Consider the following 16,574-nt stretch of genomic DNA (forward strand, 5'->3'; position numbering starts at 1 on the left):
TAATAAGTTATCTATCATATTTACAAGATACCCCCATGCAACAAAAGAAGCTTGATTGTAGAGATGGAATTCGAACAATGATTCTCCTATTGTTCTATTGAGCTTTTGTATGCACCCACATTAGTTGACCCCCCTGTTCTATCTTTGTGAATTATTGCAGCCCATCATAACAAAAATTGAATCTTCCATGATGCTCTAAATACAAAAATAAGATGAAATGGATCAGTAACATCCTCGGTCCTCCTCACCAAATGTATAATGGCACAACGTTTACTTAAAGCTCTAGGATTTTCTAACTTGGAAGTGGAAGTGTGTGTGTGTGGCTACATCAACTCACAAGTCAAACCCTAAACAAGATGGAAAAGTATTCCCTCATTTTATTTTACCAAACTAAAAGTATTCTTAATCAACTATCATATGTCTAGTTCAACAAAAAAAAAAAAAAAAAACTATCATATGTCTTCTGATGTGCACATCTTTTACAATACCAACTGACATCTTTCCTCAAATGTGCACATCTTAGTGTCACACTCAGACTTGCTAATTTATTGCTTCTAATGGGTCCCAAAAAAAAAAATACTATAAAAGAATGAGGTTTAGGATAGCTAAATTTCATTTTTTTTTTTTAATAAGAAAATGCCCACAACTTGCATTAGGAATCTCAGACTTGCTAATTTATTCCCCTAACAAATACTGTATTAATTAGTCACAGATGGTTTTGTGATATTTACATATTAGTATTTCACAGATGGCTTTAAAATATTTACATTACTTTTGTTTAAATATCAAAATATCTACATACATTTTGATTTGTTAATTTTTTTGGTCAAGCTCGTGAAAAGATATAGTCCACTTGTTAATTTGGGTATCATTCAACAATGAGCTTAAGTAAAGGGCTCTATGTTGACATTGATACTACATTGTTAATTTATTTTATTCTTGGTTGATAGGTCTACCAATAATGTGACTTGAACATTAAAACATTTGGTGCAAATTTCAATAATCTTTAGAATCAACACCGATAAAATGCTCGAGTAATCTACCAGTTGAATCTCGATCGAGTGATGTGGTCGAACAAGATTTAAAGAGAAAAAGTGGTTATTCTAAATCTTATCTAGCCACGTTACCAGGTGTTGAGGTTGAATGGGGAGACCGGACGGAATCATTTTCACTTTAAAATAAATAGTGGGAAAGGTAAACATTTGTAACTTACATGTATTTAGAAGTTCATTTGTGTTCTAATCTTCATCTCTCTGTAAGGAAACAAAAACAACATACAGTTTCCTTCTTTTCTACTTCTTTGTTGTTTGGTTAGTTAAAATCGTTTCCTAGTGGTATCCATAAATGAACACTCAGAAGATCGAATACGAAGAACAAAACGAAAGGTCATTAAGCGATTACTCGTTCGACTTACCTAATAATTCTTCAGATGAATGTGGTTCTCGGGAGCCCATGGTAATGGGTTTTCACTTCAGGTCTCAGATACCAATCTCACAAAGAAGCTTGCAGCTCCCAAATAGGACCGACTCAAACAACACTAGATCAAGTTTTGTCAGGTCAATAGCTTCTACAGTTTACTCAAATGAAAACTGTTGTTACATGAAGTTTCCGCAATACGAATATGGACTTAGTAATGTTGCAATATCTTGTCAATTACCCAAGAATATTGATCAAGATATCTCAGCAAATCAATCTTCGGTGGAACAATTTTCAGTTGGTCAATTAGCTAAACAAGATGAGTTTGATACCTTGTTATCTGTCGTGAAACGTCCCTTACATACCAGTAGAATTCCAAAAAACTCTACAAATTCGGAACCCAAAAATGAGTTGACGGGTCATGAGGACAATTTAGAAAGACAACACCGGTTAAGTCCTTTCGACGAAGATCAGAGTTCTAAAGTGAGTTCACAAATCTGAAAAACATTTTTTTTTTGCTGTGAAGTTTTCGTACTAGTTTGCCTTTTTCTAAGGCAATAGTTTTGATTATGGATTTTTTACAGGTTAGTTGTCCTATTTCAACTGGCATTAGGACTTCAAGTAAAGTTCGAATTCGATGGACTAAAGATCTTCACGAGCAATTTGTCGAATGTGTAAATCAACTTGGTGGAGCTGAGAGTGAGTTGTATAAACAATAACGCTTTCTTATTAGTAAGTATTTTGTTTGATGATTTCAAATTTGAATGCAGAAGCAACTCCGAAAGGAATATTGAAGCTAATGGAGTCAGAGGGAATGACCATCCTCCATGTCAAAAGTCATTTGCAGGTTTTGTTTCTTGTTCACAAAATATGCAGCTTACGATAGAGTTTCTTTAATAGGAGCTATGAACTTATGACTATCTTCTCTAATACCACATTTTAATTTACAGAAATATCGAATGGCCAAGTACATGCCCGAATCTAGACAAGGTAAATTCTTACTAAATCCTTAATTGAGCTTTCTATAAATCACTACATCTTGTCTTTCAGATGTTCATAAGCTTTTGATGTGGCAATAAGTCTAAATGATATAACACTTGATATTGCAGGAAAATCCGAAACAGAAGCAATATTTATGAATAATATAGCACCTCTCATCTCCAAAACGTATACATCTTATAACCCTATCTATCTCAGGTTCTCATTGTCTTGAGTATACTTCGTTTGGATCTAACTCGTCTGAGTCGTGCGGAACGAAAATCAGTCACTCAAGATTTAATACATTTTTTTAAACATTGTATGACAGTGGGACGGAGATTACTGAGGCATTGAAACTGCAAGTAGACATACAAAGGCGACTTCATGAACAAATAGAGGTATTTTTAACTAATGAGAAAGACTTCACCTTCTTCTTTTATCTTTTGTTTGGGTTATTATTGTTCCTGTGTTTTTCGACATTGTATAAGATTTTTCTTCGAATCAGATTCAACGGAATCTTCAAATACAAATTGAAGAACAAGGGAAACATTTGAAGAAGATGTTTGATGAACAAGCGAAAAAGAATAAGAGTCTATTTGATGCGCATTTCTTGAAATTAATGTTAGCAGAAGAATACCAAGATAGTAGTGATCTTGATACTTGACAATGTTCATACATTTAGATTTCGAAAAGGATAAAATACCCACTTTTATGGAATAAACCTACCTTCGCCATAGCCAGAAAAGTTTGTCATCAAATACTGCAAAAGAGAGATGAAGGCTTGAAGCTTGCGGCGGTAACTGCATAAGCAGGATAATGTGAACTCTTATGTTAAAGAGATGATCAAAGTGCACAGGAGCAAGTGAGGTGGAGGAACATTTTTTTGTTATGTTGTGAGTTTTGATAGTATTAAGCTTGTGGTCATCCAACTCAAAACGAATTAGTCATTTCTCAAACCATATGTTGGGTAATGCAGGAATTCTAAAATGAGCATCTTACTTGGTATGTTTTTATAGGAGATAGATGAAATAATCACGTAATACTACAAATCTCATCAGACTATTCCAACCTGCATATTACTAGTCTGCGAACAAAATGAACATGCCCATGTTCAAAAATGAATAATTTGCCCTCCACTTTTGGTCATCATCTGTATCGTTGTGATTTGCTACTGAAAGGAGTGAGAATGCCATACTTTTGACCAATTGTTTGTCATGATACCCATTTCTCGGTTCATATGGCTACTGAAATTTGTGATTTCTCATAGTCGATTCGCAACTTTGCAACTTGATGTATTGGAGCGGATGAATAAAGAAAGTCTGATTTAGTGATCATCTTCATCTATTCCAGGACAGCTTGATAGTAGTGCCTCTACTGATTCAAACTGAAACGAAGAAATGGGTAATGCAATAGAAGAGATCAGAGCCATTATTAGCTAGGAAAAACCACCTACAATTTTGAATTAGTTACTAGACGATAAAAAAAAAAATATTAGGTGTCCATGAATATGGCTAACCTGGCATCCACAGAAGAGGCAATAGTGATGCTCTTCGCGCAGCTTAACTAATATCTCGTGCAGATCCTGCACAGAAAGGGATAATTGTCGGTCATAAATGCCTGATGGTACCGAGAAGATCATGAATTCATGAAATACAACCCAAGGCGTGCTCAAATATGCTTATGGATTTCACCAAAAACCCATTTATCTTTTATAAACAACAAAACAACTCTTTTGCAGATAGAAACACAAACTAGGAGTGCGCATTTCAATTATGATGTGGGCAGGGCCTGAACTGAGTTAAAACATATCGTTATTTAATTTTCTCGAATGTTAGCAGCTACCTTGAAAACACTAGTAACTTTCTTGGAAGTTAAAACAATTTGGTTATAAGTTACCGTCAATTAAGGCATAGCCAGTTATCACTTCTCAACATCTTTCTGAGACATTGATCGGTCCAATGTTCAGTAATACCCTTCCTATAGGGCAGGGCAAGTCTCGTGTTTGTACGGTCGTAGACAATGGATATCAGATTTGGTACTGTCAACCAATTGGCAATTACGTTGACAAATGTTACGATTTAAAGTTGAAACTAGTCCTAGAGGTATCCAAAATCGATCACCAATTACGTTGACAAATGAACAAACTAGCCGTATGAGTTAACATATGAACATAAATTTGAGCAAACAAATGTAAAAAAAACATAAATATTTAGATACCTCTTCCGTGATCACTTCTTCTTCTTCATCATCTTCCTCCTTTTCAGCTCCATCTTCATCTTCTTGGTTCTTCGCGGGCTCAATAATCTCCTTATTCTCTAACTGATCAAGTACTGCTTTAGCCTTATCATAATTAAACACAACCCGTCGGCTTTTCCATTGTAATTTCTGTCTGGAACCAAATTCAACCATTAAACCCTCAACTTCCTCTTTCTTCTTTTCTGCCCTAAATTCATCTCTCTTAATCTTCTCTTTCACTGGGTCTTCCCTACCGATTCCAGCCCTTGAACGCCTTATCTCAACTCCAACAGGTTCAGCCAACCCAGACCCGCCTTTGCCTAAAGCTGAACCTGGGTTATACCCCATTTGCTTCAACATCTTGAATCCAATATTTGATTGTGGAATTGCAGATTCCATGCTAGTTAGGGTTTTCTCATCCTCTTCTCTTTGTTTTCTTTCCCTATCGATTTTCCGTCGTTCTTGCCAGTCTAGGATTTTGGGTTTTTTACTGGAGGGTTCATGAATTAGGGTTTTGGTGTTGGAGCTGTTCTGAGATGAATAAGAAGATTAATAAGAAGAAGAAAAATGAGGGTTTTCAGAACAAATGAAGTTAGAGATGATTGATAAATTGAAGGAAGAGGAGAAGTAGGATGAAAATACCTTTCTGGGAGGAGCTTTGGGAGGCTGAGCAGTTTCTTCAGGAGGAAGAAATAGAGAGAGATCTCCCATGTAATCTTCATCTTCTTCAGCTATGTTATCTGCCATTACCGGAAAAGCAAACGTAATACAAGATAACAGAACTATTGACGTGAACAAATACAAGCTTATAAGGTTTGTCCAAGAAAAGCCACATCTCCTTCAAACATATATATAAGCTTTATAAGGTTTGTCTTTAAAGTCGGCAGATTATTTCCGAAGCAATTAATATGGTTAACGATTTCTCATTTGATAGCATGAACCCGATGATTATGTCAGACGAGCAACAGGTGCCTCACATACCCTTGTGGACTCCACCTCCCAATGAAGGATTAAAAATCAATTTTGACGCAGCATATAGGGAAGGAAAAGCTAGCATTGCAGCAGTATGTCGAAACAAGGATGGCGAAATGGTTATGGCTCTACTTCAAGCATCTAATGCCTCGTCGGCAGTGGAAGCTGAAGCAAAAGCAGCCCAATTAGCATTGAAAATAACAACTGATCTTTATCAATACAAATGCATTATAGAAGGTGATGCTATGAACGTCATAAAGGCGTGCTCAGAGAAGGAAGATAACATACCGTGGATGATTCGATCTTTGGTAATGGATATTCAGAAGTCAGCATCAAGAGTTCAAGGATGTAGCTTCTCCTATTGTCCTAGAACTGCAAATCAAGTTGCCCACCTATTGGCACACTCGAAACTTACGGATAACGTTGATGTACCTCTTGAATTTTATGTTGCTCCGAATTGTATTGTAAGTCAGTTGGCAATTGACAAAGCAAACCTATCTTTGAGCATTGAGTATTAATAAAATTTAGGCAAGGCCTACTTTCATCAAAAAAAAAAAAACTGCAAAAAACATTTTACCGACTTGAGAGTGTATTGATAGATCCCTTATAAAGGGGTCATTAAGCCCCTTGGTTACATTGAAATCTTAAATATAGGGTTCATTGTTCGCAATTCTCTCCCTCTAACAGGCCCATGTGCCCTCCCTCCCCCTCCTTAAACACGATCCTGCGCTTAATCCATACTTTTCAAGATGCGTATTTCGTTTTTCATTTCATACTCTATCTTTTGTCCATTAGGTATCTTTCTTTCTCAAACTCGCTTTTATAACTTTATTGTCTCATTTATTTATATTTTGTCTCTTTTCTTCTCTCTAACTCTCTCTTATTTATATCATCATCGTCTTCTTTCAATCATCCATTTCCGTTACGTGTTTCGAGAGACGAATAATAAAAAAGACAGAAATGATGTATAAAGACTTTGTCATTGTCAACCTTTAGAAAAGAGAAAGAGGAAACTAACTACCATATGAGTAATTTTGAAAAGTCACGATAGTCTGTAACAAAGGTTGAATGAAGAGGCTAAACTCACATTTGACTAAAGATAAGAAACCAAATGAGAATGGTCGATGTTTTGAGGATAAATAAATAAATTTGTATTGTAAATTTTAGGTGTATTTTTTTTATTTCCCCAAGCCTCCTCCTACCACTTCTTCTCCATGCCTGCAAGGGTTGTGGCAAACTGTGATTGGTGGTTACCCTTAAAGAAAATTGAGATTTATCTCTGTTTCTCTAAAACTTTCTTTCTCTGCGACGAAGGGAACACGAACCCCTTCGCGGGACAGAAATAGAAAATAACAAAAGACGATGCTTGCTGATCGGAAATGGTAGTCATATGTAGGAGGAAAGGATGAAGAAGTTCCTCACCCATATAACCGTTGAACCATGAAATTTTTTATTAATTCTCAAAATATTGAGAAATGAGAAATTAATCAGATAGCAACATATATGCTATTTGCCATGAAAATCGGGCGCCCACAACGTGTCCATTGATTTAAGCATTTGAAGAGAATAACGTCCAGACAAATAAGAGCTTATCACATCGACTTTTAGACATACTTGTATTTTCTAACCAAATAACATGGCCAACGTTTTGGGAAAAGCAGAAAAGTTTCCGGAGAAGACGGTGGAAAAACAAAAAAAATCAAACCAAACACTCCCAGTCAAGTCGTCGGAATGAAGGTGTCGGGCGGCGACGATGGGTTTCTCACTCTCTTCCCTCTTGCCTCTCTATCTTTTCCTCTCCTCTATCTGCATCTTTATCTCTTCTTACCCTTTCCATATATTTTTTTTAATAGTTCCGGCGAAGGGGTTTTCCCTTCGGCGGAACCCTTCGTCTGGATCCTTCGCCGGAAATTTCGTGAGAGAGGGAGAGAGGATAAGAGGAGAGAGAAAAATAAAGAGAGAGAAGAAAGAAGAATGTGGATGGTGGTCGCCGACATTAATGGTGGAAGTCGCCGGAGTTTTAGTTGAGATAAGAGAAGAAGAACAAAGAATGAAAAATTGAAAGGGTGATGTTTGGAGGAAACAAAAAGTTTTGTTTCCACCCAAAACTTATAGTCCCGAAAATTTTGTTATTTTTCTAAAACACTGGCCAATAACATTTGTCAAGGAACAATGAGACTTTTCTCTATCCAAAGCCCTCATCTCCTATCCTCCCACCTCCCAATAGGCAGCCCGTTTTCAACATGATAATTGAAAACGGTCAGCTAATTTAAAAATAAAAATAAAATAAAGTGTCCTATTACTTAATTATTTCCACTTTCCAGTCTTCTTCCAATTCAACTCACGCTGTTTTAAAAAAGGCCATTTTTCGTCTCCATAGTTCCCGACTTTTTACGGAACTCTCTCTCTCTCTCTCTCTCTCAAACGAAGTTGAATAACAGAAGAAGCTTTGAAGGTTTAATGGGAAAACCTAAAACCACCACCACCACTGATACCACTCTATCTTACATATCAGTTCCATCTCAGATTATATGCTCAGTTTCATCTTCTTCACTACAATCTCTTCTCTCTTCTCCTAAAAAATCATCAAAACATGGAACTACCAAGTTCTTTACTTCTAGATCAAACCCTAGAATCTGTATCTTCTTACTGTTTCTCTTCACTCTTTTTGGAATGTTTAAGTTGTGGTTCAATCTTGACCTTTTAGTTCCATTCTCACCAAATCCACCATGTATTATGATTACTCAATCTTCAATATCTACTACTAGAGATTCACTCCTCCTATCTTCTTCTATTGAGAAGGATGAAGACGGTGAAGAGTTTTGGAAGCAACCAGATGGTTTAGGATATCATCCGTGCTTAGATTTCAGTGACGAATATCAACGATCAAGTAGTACAGTTATGAAGGATCGTACAAAATATCTGATGGTTGTGGTTTCTGGTGGTATGAATCAACAACGAAATCAGATCGTTGATGCTGTTGTGATTGCTCGGATTCTTGGTGCTGCTTTGCTTGTTCCAATCTTACAGGTTAACAAAATCTGGGGTGATGAAAGGTAAATTTAACCTAAAATAACTTTGAAGTGAAAGTTAGGTTTTCTTCTCAGAATCAAAATAACATTTTTTTTTTTTTGTTTTTGTTTTGATTGATACAGTGAGTTTTCTGATATATTTGATTATGATCACTTTAAGAAAGTTCTTGCAAATGATGTAAGGATAGTATCATCTCTTCCATCCACACATTTGATGTCAAGACCAGTGGAAGAGAAGAAAACCCCTCTTCATGTTTCACCTCAGTGGATTCGTGCTCGTTATCTTAAGCGGGTATGTATTAATTATCTAATCAATGAAACTTGTACTAGAACTTTTCTTTCCATTTTGACTAATTTCCTTTTAAATGAAACTATTTTTGAATTTTCAGTTTCAAATTGTTTGTATTGAAAGGGAATAGCTAATATTCGAATACCCAACTTTCAACAATGATTTTGAGTCCCTAAATACTCTAGTTTGTGAGATTTGATAATCTATGTAAATTACAATGTGCAACTCAGTAGAGTTAATAAAGCTTGGTCACCAATTAATTGGGTATATCTATGTGATTAATAGTATCATATGGTTACCGTTAATTAGTTCGACTTGTTGTTTAGATCTATGACAAGTATACGGGGTTCCTTGTTAGTTGTTGGGAGAGATTTAGGAACTATCGCCGTAGACATTAATGAATCTCTGATCTTATTTGCAGCTTCATGTGGATGGTGTTCTGCTCTTACGTGGTCTGGATTCGAGGCTCTCTAAAGACCTCCCTTCTGATCTTCAAAAGCTTCGATGCAAGGTACTTTTATTGATGTAACTAGTTGCTTGGTTTTCCTTTTTTGTTCTTGAAAAAAAAAAATCTTGAATTTGCTAACAATAGCTTAACTTGAAAATCAACTCTGGGTATGTGAAATTTCAATGAAAATTGATTTGCTGACATCTCGACACAGACTTATTTCTTGTTATTTCAAAGTTGAGTTTTGGTAGTCATTATAACATTATAAAGAGTCTAATTTCTTTTTTGAATCACTAAAGGTGGCATTTCATGCGTTGAGATTCGCTCCACCGGTTTTTGAACTTGGAAACAAGCTTGCACAGAGGATGAGGAAGAAGGGGCTCTACATGGCTCTTCATCTGAGAATGGAAAAAGATGTCTGGGTTAGAACAGGTTGTCTGCCAGGACTGAGTCACAAGTATAACGAAATCATTAACAATGAAAGGAAGCTACGCCCAGAGCTCCTCACGGCAAGATCAAACATGAGTTATCACGAGCGCAAGCTCGCAGGACTCTGCCCTTTAAATGCTGTGGAGGTTACCAGGTATGTGTATGTACATGTGAATATATATATATATATATATATATATATATATATACGGACAAATGGATTGTTCTTATTTAACTATTATGGTGTTTTGCTTCATTTGATCTAAACCATTGCTCAATTTAATTTTTCTAGACTACTGAAAGCGCTAGGAGCTCCAAGGAATGCAAAAATATATTGGGCCGGTGGATCACCATTTGGGGGACGAGAAGCCTTGCTACCGCTAATCAAGGAATATCCTCATCTTTACAATAAGGAAGACCTTGCCTTGCCTGGTGAATTAGAACCATTCGCAAACAAAGCTTCCCTTCTGGCAGCCCTTGATTATATAGTTTCTGAAGATAGCGATGTTTTTATGCCATCTCATGGAGGAAATATGGGTCATGCAATTCAGGTATTATCCTTAGCATTACACTGTTTGTATTTTTAAGTGTTTTACATTACTCCAACTTTTAGTTCAATCATTTTATGAACCGGCTTCAAAAATTAAAAAGATCTCCAGTTTGATGGATTCTTTATCGAGACTTAGGTGGTTTTGTTTCTCTTGACTTGTCTGAATTTGACTCGACTGATTCTGACTTGTCTAAATCTGGCTCCCCTGAGTCCCACTTGTCTGAACCCGAGTTGTCTGAGCCTGACTTGTTCTGGTCAGGGACACAATAGTAATTTCAGGTAATTCAGACAATGAACGATTAACTGTAGACTTATTATAAGGCTTGCTCAAGTGGACTCAAAATCAGCCAGAGTCCTTCAGACGAGTCACATTGAAAGTAAACATTCTGAAATCTGACTTGGAAGAACTTTCTGAGGTGTCTTAGCTTAGTAGGAATAGTGATCCGATTAAAGAATTTGAAGAAATCGGATGAATATAGGTCATCCTAGTCCAACTTGAATATAGGGTTCTTTCACAAGAAGCATTGTTTGATAAAGGCATATTTCTTATTTGTAACAAATTGATACTTCGTGTACAGGGTCATAGAGCTTATGCAGGTCACAAGAAGCATATAACCCCAAACAAAAGACAAATGCTTCCTTACTTCCTGAATTCTTCCCTCCCAGAACCTGAGTTTAACAGAATAATAAGAGAGTTACACACCGAATCAATGGGGCAACCAGAGCTCAGAACAAGCAAGACAGGAAGAGATGTCACGAAGTATCCTGTTCCAGAGTGCATGTGCAACAACTGAAAAAACAGAATCCTTCTAAATCATCAAGTGCTCAAATATCAGTTTCTGATGAAAATCAACTAAAACTGACATGTTCTTCAACGGAGAAATACTAATACGACTGGTCTAACCAATGGACGAGTCTGGCAAAAAGGAATCGGAGTTGGTTGGTTGGCAAGCTCTCCAGTCTCTTCATATGTTGGGACCCAAGTTGGAAAACAATTTTGGAGGAAGTTTCTTAAGGTTCATTTTCCAGGTTATGGGAGATGCATATATGATATATATATATATATATATATATATATATATATATATATATATATATATATATGGAGAGAGAGAGAGAGAGATACAAAAAGTCGTGTTTAGAACATGTGTTATGAGATTCTTATTGTCGTATTTGTAGTGTTAGGGATAAGAGTGAAGCCATTAGTGTTAGCATAAGTTATTCTTTAATAGTGTAGGTCTTTGTGGAAGGGGAAAACCAGTTTTGACATTCTTTACAAGTGAATTTGTTCTGAGTGCAGTAAAGTGTGTACAAAGATCATCCATTTCATTCTATATCCTAGTTTGATTCTGGTGTATATATAAGAGTTTGTTTATCTTTCTTACTTGTAATTAATATATATGTGTTTCTTCTCATTTACCTTTTCCTTTTTATCTCCTCTGTGTTCCATAAGATACCAATGCTGAAGCTTAGAAGTAGCATGGTTTGACCGGGTAGCAGCCCAAGATCATTATGGTGCTTTGGCAACGAATGCGAAGTTTCTCCATAGGCCGTACAATGTTGGCACACTTTGCTATCTTAAAACCAAAGCTCTTAGATGTGAGACATTCTAACACTACCTCACACTATCCGTTATGTCATGGAGTAAAAACTCGCCCTTAAAACTTTTAGCCTCTCAAGCGCTCAAACAAACAGAACAGATTGTCATCCATCTATTTGAGCCGCTTGAACATTTTGAAACTACTCAAACTGAATCGACCATTTAGAATTAAGTATAAAATAATATTTTAACACTAGTTTATAGTATTTTCATTTCAACAAAATTTTTTTATAGCATTTTTACTTCATTAACCATTTAAAATTAGAATCAGATTACACATTTTGCAATTTATCATTGTAATGATAATCTCTCTCTCTCTCTCTTCCTCTGGCAAAATCGGGGTGCCTATAGAGTTCCACTTAGACAAGAGGATATGTAAATTTAAATGCAGGTAAAGGGTATTATAGTAATCTTGTCTCTTGGTTATGTAAGTTAGAACCTTGAAGCAGCTAAAGAAGGGTAGTAAATTTTGCGAACACTGCAGAAGAAATTTGATCGGAGCCCTAATTTTCTCTCTGTAAGATTTCTCCCAAATTTCTTCTTTCCTTTGACAAAAGGTTTTCGTTTATTTCCTAGATAATGATTTCTGTACATTTTAAAATAATCATTTGCTTCATTATAAGTAGATCAATTTTCTTCATTATGCTCAAATTTCAACGGATTCAACCTAACTTGTTTAATTAGTGCTCTCGATTAACGATTTTCATTAGGCATTTACGTTTTATGAATTTTCTCTGAACCCATAGTTTGATTCTAAAGTTTCTTTCAAGTAATTTAGTTTTCTAGGTTCTAGGGTTTTATTAGGGGTGTAGATGGGGTGATTTTAATTGGAAATCATTCTGATAAAATTTGGATTCAAAACAAACTACCCTTTATCCACCTACACTTCTGTTTGAAGAGTGCCATTTCAGTTGGGTTATGGTTTTACAACTTAAGTTAGAAATCTTCATGGTAATGATCAAAGATGGTGTTGCTTGAAACTCCTTTAATTCAGTTTATGGATGTGGTTCTTGTTATTGTAACGATTATGTAGACTCGACAAAGGTTGGTCCATCTTTTGCTTATCTATTTGTTTTTTAGATTCCACTTGAACAAGACTAATGGATCCTTCAGAACTAAGGTATTTGGAGGATGACGATACTCCAACGATGAAGACCATCAAGGGTGCTACTATGGGTCTGGTGACGGGTACCATTTGGGGTACAATCATCGCTACATGGCACGATGTGCCTCGTGTTGAAAGAAATGTTGCTCTTCCTGGTCTAATGAGGACTTTGAAACTGATGGGCAACCATGGACTGACTTTCGCTGCAATTGGAGGTGTTTATATAGGTGTGGAGCAGTTGGTACAGAATTTCAGAACAAAGAGGGACTTTGTTAACGGTGCAGTTGGAGGTTTTGCTGCTGGAGCTTCTGTTATAGGCTTCAAAGGTATATATACTCTCATGGCCCACTTCAGTTTTTATCCTTAAGGGTTCACAGCGAAGATAAGAAAATAAAACGAAAATACTTTAGGGTAATATCACAGAGTGACCATCATTATTCAGGCCATCATGCATAAATATGCAGGAGATCACATTATTGAATGTGTGTTTATTCTCAAGTCGAATCAAATGTGGTTATTTTTTTAAAAAAAAGGAAAATGTTATACTTCTAGGTGAAATTTCATGGTCTATTAGAACCTTATATGTAATAATTTGAATACTGAGCTTACCTCTCATGTGTTGTGTGGTTTGGTGCCTTTAAAACCAGGATAGCGATGTGCTATAGTGATCGTTAATTTGAAAGACTACCTAGATTGGTCGTGTGCATAGTATCATTACACTGTATAATCCATACTGATAAACTAATCATTAAATCTAAAAAAAAATTAAGGTAAGATCAGGTTAGATCCTAGGGGGAATTCTTTCGATCTATACGTTATTTCTTGTGTAATAACTGTACAACACAATACATGTTGTATGCTATGTAGCCGAAGGCACTCTTAAGCGTCAGGTTTAGTAGGAGCTCGCCTTGGTTTGTTGAGATTTCTCCTTGTATGTACTTTGACCACTTAAGCACACCTATGTCAGATCCTTTCTCTGTCGGCCCTTGCCTTTTTTTATGGAAGGGATATGTTTTTTTTCTTGCCCTTCTTTATAGATATTATATTACTTGCAAATAATAATATCTGAATTGCTTGGGAGGGGGTTCTCCCTCTTACCTCAAAAGAAAAGAGTTTGTCAGACTGAGGAAGTAAAGGGGAAGCTGTTTTCTATCTCTATTTGGTCTTTCAGATTTTTGTTTATGTGGATGCGTTGCTTAATGGTCTCGCGAATATTATCTTAGTTAACTTCGTTGGTTCGTTATTTTGTGTTGAATTTTGATTGCAAAAATCATTGAGCCATAGGAAGACACTAAGACTAGGTAACTCATGTCTATTGAAATTTTTTTGAAAATATAAGGACAACCTTTAGAGGCGAAGTTGTTTTCTTTCCTTGGCGGTAGCGGTAATCATATACGAGGAAATCACTTACACAAAGGTTATGATATGCATGTCATCATGTAAACTAGCTTGTGTTATGGGTAGACCAAATCTTTTTCATTTTATCTCTGCCCCGCGTTTAGTTAAACCAATATCTACCTAGAGATGTATGTTGTTTTTTCATATCTGAAAAGCATCCCTTTTTACTTTGTTAGCATTAGCACTTGGCAAATCACCAAGGAATTATGTTCTGTTTCGTTCTTTGTTTCTAAACCAAACAGAGAGATGTAGTAATCCTTAGTTTGATGTATCAAACAGATCTAGCGAAGATTATACACATGATTACGTTACTACATCCGTAACTTGTTTGTCTATAAAACCTAGTCAATCACAGAATTATCCATTTAAACTTAGAGGAAGTGAAACATCATCACTTTCTGACTTTTGCACTGACTAATGACAAATCACCTTATATGTTTTTTTTCGTTAGAATTCTATAATGCATGATATCTGTTTCACCGGGTCGTATTGTCAATTAATTTGAATTGGGTTTATTGGAATTTTCAGCAAGGAGCATCCCGACTGCACTATCTGCAGGAGCAGCATTGGCCTTCACTTCTGCAATTCTTGATGTTGGTGGTCAGACCACAAGAATTGACAACGGTAAAGAGTACTCTGCTTACACAACTGAGAAGAAGCCCTCCTCTCTCCCTTGAAAGCTTTTCTTATCCGTCATTTTGCCATGAAAGAAGACATATCTGGCAAGTTAGCGTTTTTCGTTAATCTGCTTCTTGCTTTTCTTGTTCGTGAAATGGTCTTATGTGTTTGTTCAGAGTCATAATCATGTATACTGTGCCATCTTGTTGGTTTGCAGTTCGTTTTCGTGTTTGCAAAAAGCACAAAAGGATTTTTCGAATAAAATGTTTGTGTCCAATTCATTGACAGATTTTGGAGCATTAGTTCTTTTTTTGATATTAAATGGACACTCTGAATGTTAGAAAGTAAACTGTGAAAACTGCCTTCCAATAAAGCAAATCAAGTAAACAATAACAATGAGAAAAGAAAGCATTACTCTCTAACTACCATAACTTCATTAGCATCTAGTTTGAGAGATTTAGTTGATGTGAAGTTTGAAGAAAATGAAAATAAATACATTATCTAGTTAGTTAGGTTTACAAGAGGGATAAACGAGAATTGATGGCGAAGTATGGTACTGGAATAGGGCCTTCTGAATTTCCTTTTTGTAGTTTTGATGACTTCGTTGGAGATTGAATTTTCTGATCAGTATCCGATATGCAAGCGAGAACGGAAGATGAAGAAGAGTGACCAAAGCAACTCAAAATAGAGAAAAAGAATGAGATAAAGAAAGCCATTAAAGGTTGAAAAATTTCTTAGACTATAAGAAGTTCTTTTTTTGGGCCTTTGGGGTAGGAGAGTTTAAAATTTTTATATAGTATTTATAGTTGTTATTTCCTCACTCTTCAATTACTTTGGTGTTAATTGCTACACGAAAGTGAAAAGAAAGAGAGATGAGATTGGGACAGTTTTTGCTTGGAGAACAAGGTGAAAGAAAATTCATGGTCAATGGTCAAAATGAATTTTGACTTTATTGTCCAAGCTTCAAATGTATATGGTTCTTCTGAGTTTGTTTTAAGAGTTATCTTGCAAATGGGTCAAACAAAAATATCGGGTGTCCCGATGACGTGTTTGGTGCAGGAAGATGTTCTTTTTTGGATTCGGGGGCATGAACTAAGTTTGAGAAACTCAAAATAATAAGAGTATTATTATGTCCCAAATTTATCACAAGGGACTTGTGTTTTTTCCCCATACACAAAATAACTCTTCTTAAAAAGAAAACGACCCTCCTTAAAAAAAAAAAAAAACGACCCTATCGTTCTAGTCTGGTCACATTTGACTGGCCAATTATTCAAAAGTGGTGGCAACAACGACATCTCAGTATCACACATGTCCAATTTCCTTGCTCATCAAGTAAATACTATCCCTTCAACAAAAAAAAAAAAAAAAAAAAGTAAATACTATCCACCACCACATCTTCCATACTATTTATACGTGTAGTTCATGACCTTAATTTTCATATCTCAACGACTCAACCTATCTTTCTCTCTCTTACTCCCAAAAACAAAGGCCAAAACTAGTTTCT

General features: G+C 35.9%; 4 protein-coding genes across 5 annotated transcripts; 3 read left to right on the forward strand and 1 right to left on the reverse strand.

The window, feature by feature from the left end:
* Positions 1-1,013: 1,013 nt before the first annotated feature.
* On the forward strand, positions 1,014-3,085 carry LOC147541571 (protein PHOSPHATE STARVATION RESPONSE 3-like). Its single transcript, XM_086636873.1, has 7 exons — positions 1,014-1,899; positions 2,001-2,115; positions 2,187-2,263; positions 2,367-2,406; positions 2,526-2,583; positions 2,723-2,792; positions 2,900-3,085. The coding sequence occupies exons 1-7, from the start codon at positions 1,345-1,347 to the stop codon at positions 3,056-3,058; spliced, it is 1,074 nt and encodes a 357-aa protein (XP_086492999.1). The 5' UTR covers positions 1,014-1,344; the 3' UTR covers positions 3,059-3,085.
* Positions 2,975-5,508, reverse strand: LOC147541572 (D111/G-patch domain-containing protein). Of its 2 annotated transcripts, XM_086636875.1 has the most exons (6): positions 5,427-5,461; positions 5,272-5,394; positions 4,612-5,160; positions 3,911-3,976; positions 3,438-3,778; positions 2,975-3,100 (listed from the first exon to the last, which is right to left on the reverse strand). In XM_086636875.1, exons 2-5 carry the CDS (start codon positions 5,374-5,376, stop codon positions 3,719-3,721), a joined length of 780 nt encoding a protein of 259 aa, XP_086493001.1. In that variant the 5' UTR covers positions 5,377-5,394; positions 5,427-5,461; the 3' UTR covers positions 2,975-3,100; positions 3,438-3,718. The 2 variants fall into 2 exon arrangements, with proteins under 2 accessions (XP_086493001.1, XP_086493000.1); XM_086636874.1 differs by having other exon boundaries at positions 5,272-5,508.
* A 2,466-nt stretch (positions 5,509-7,974) lies between these two features.
* Positions 7,975-11,724, forward strand: LOC147541573 (O-fucosyltransferase 20-like). The gene is made up of 6 exons (XM_086636872.1): positions 7,975-8,657; positions 8,757-8,925; positions 9,344-9,433; positions 9,670-9,953; positions 10,092-10,350; positions 10,928-11,724. Exons 1-6 carry the CDS (start codon positions 8,062-8,064, stop codon positions 11,141-11,143), a joined length of 1,614 nt encoding a protein of 537 aa, XP_086492998.1. The 5' UTR covers positions 7,975-8,061; the 3' UTR covers positions 11,144-11,724.
* A 639-nt stretch (positions 11,725-12,363) lies between these two features.
* LOC147541574 (outer envelope pore protein 16-3, chloroplastic/mitochondrial-like) lies at positions 12,364-15,357 on the forward strand. The gene is made up of 3 exons (XM_086635284.1): positions 12,364-12,466; positions 13,030-13,380; positions 14,981-15,357. The coding sequence occupies exons 2-3, from the start codon at positions 13,050-13,052 to the stop codon at positions 15,127-15,129; spliced, it is 480 nt and encodes a 159-aa protein (XP_086491410.1). The 5' UTR covers positions 12,364-12,466; positions 13,030-13,049; the 3' UTR covers positions 15,130-15,357.
* The last annotated feature ends 1,217 nt before the right edge of the window (positions 15,358-16,574 follow it).

The sequence above is a fragment of the Eschscholzia californica genome, unplaced genomic scaffold (assembly GCF_041429995.1).
Source record: "Eschscholzia californica isolate CP2 unplaced genomic scaffold, dmEscCali1.0.p SCAF_4, whole genome shotgun sequence".
In the NCBI taxonomy this organism is placed as follows: Eukaryota; Viridiplantae; Streptophyta; class Magnoliopsida; order Ranunculales; family Papaveraceae; genus Eschscholzia; species Eschscholzia californica.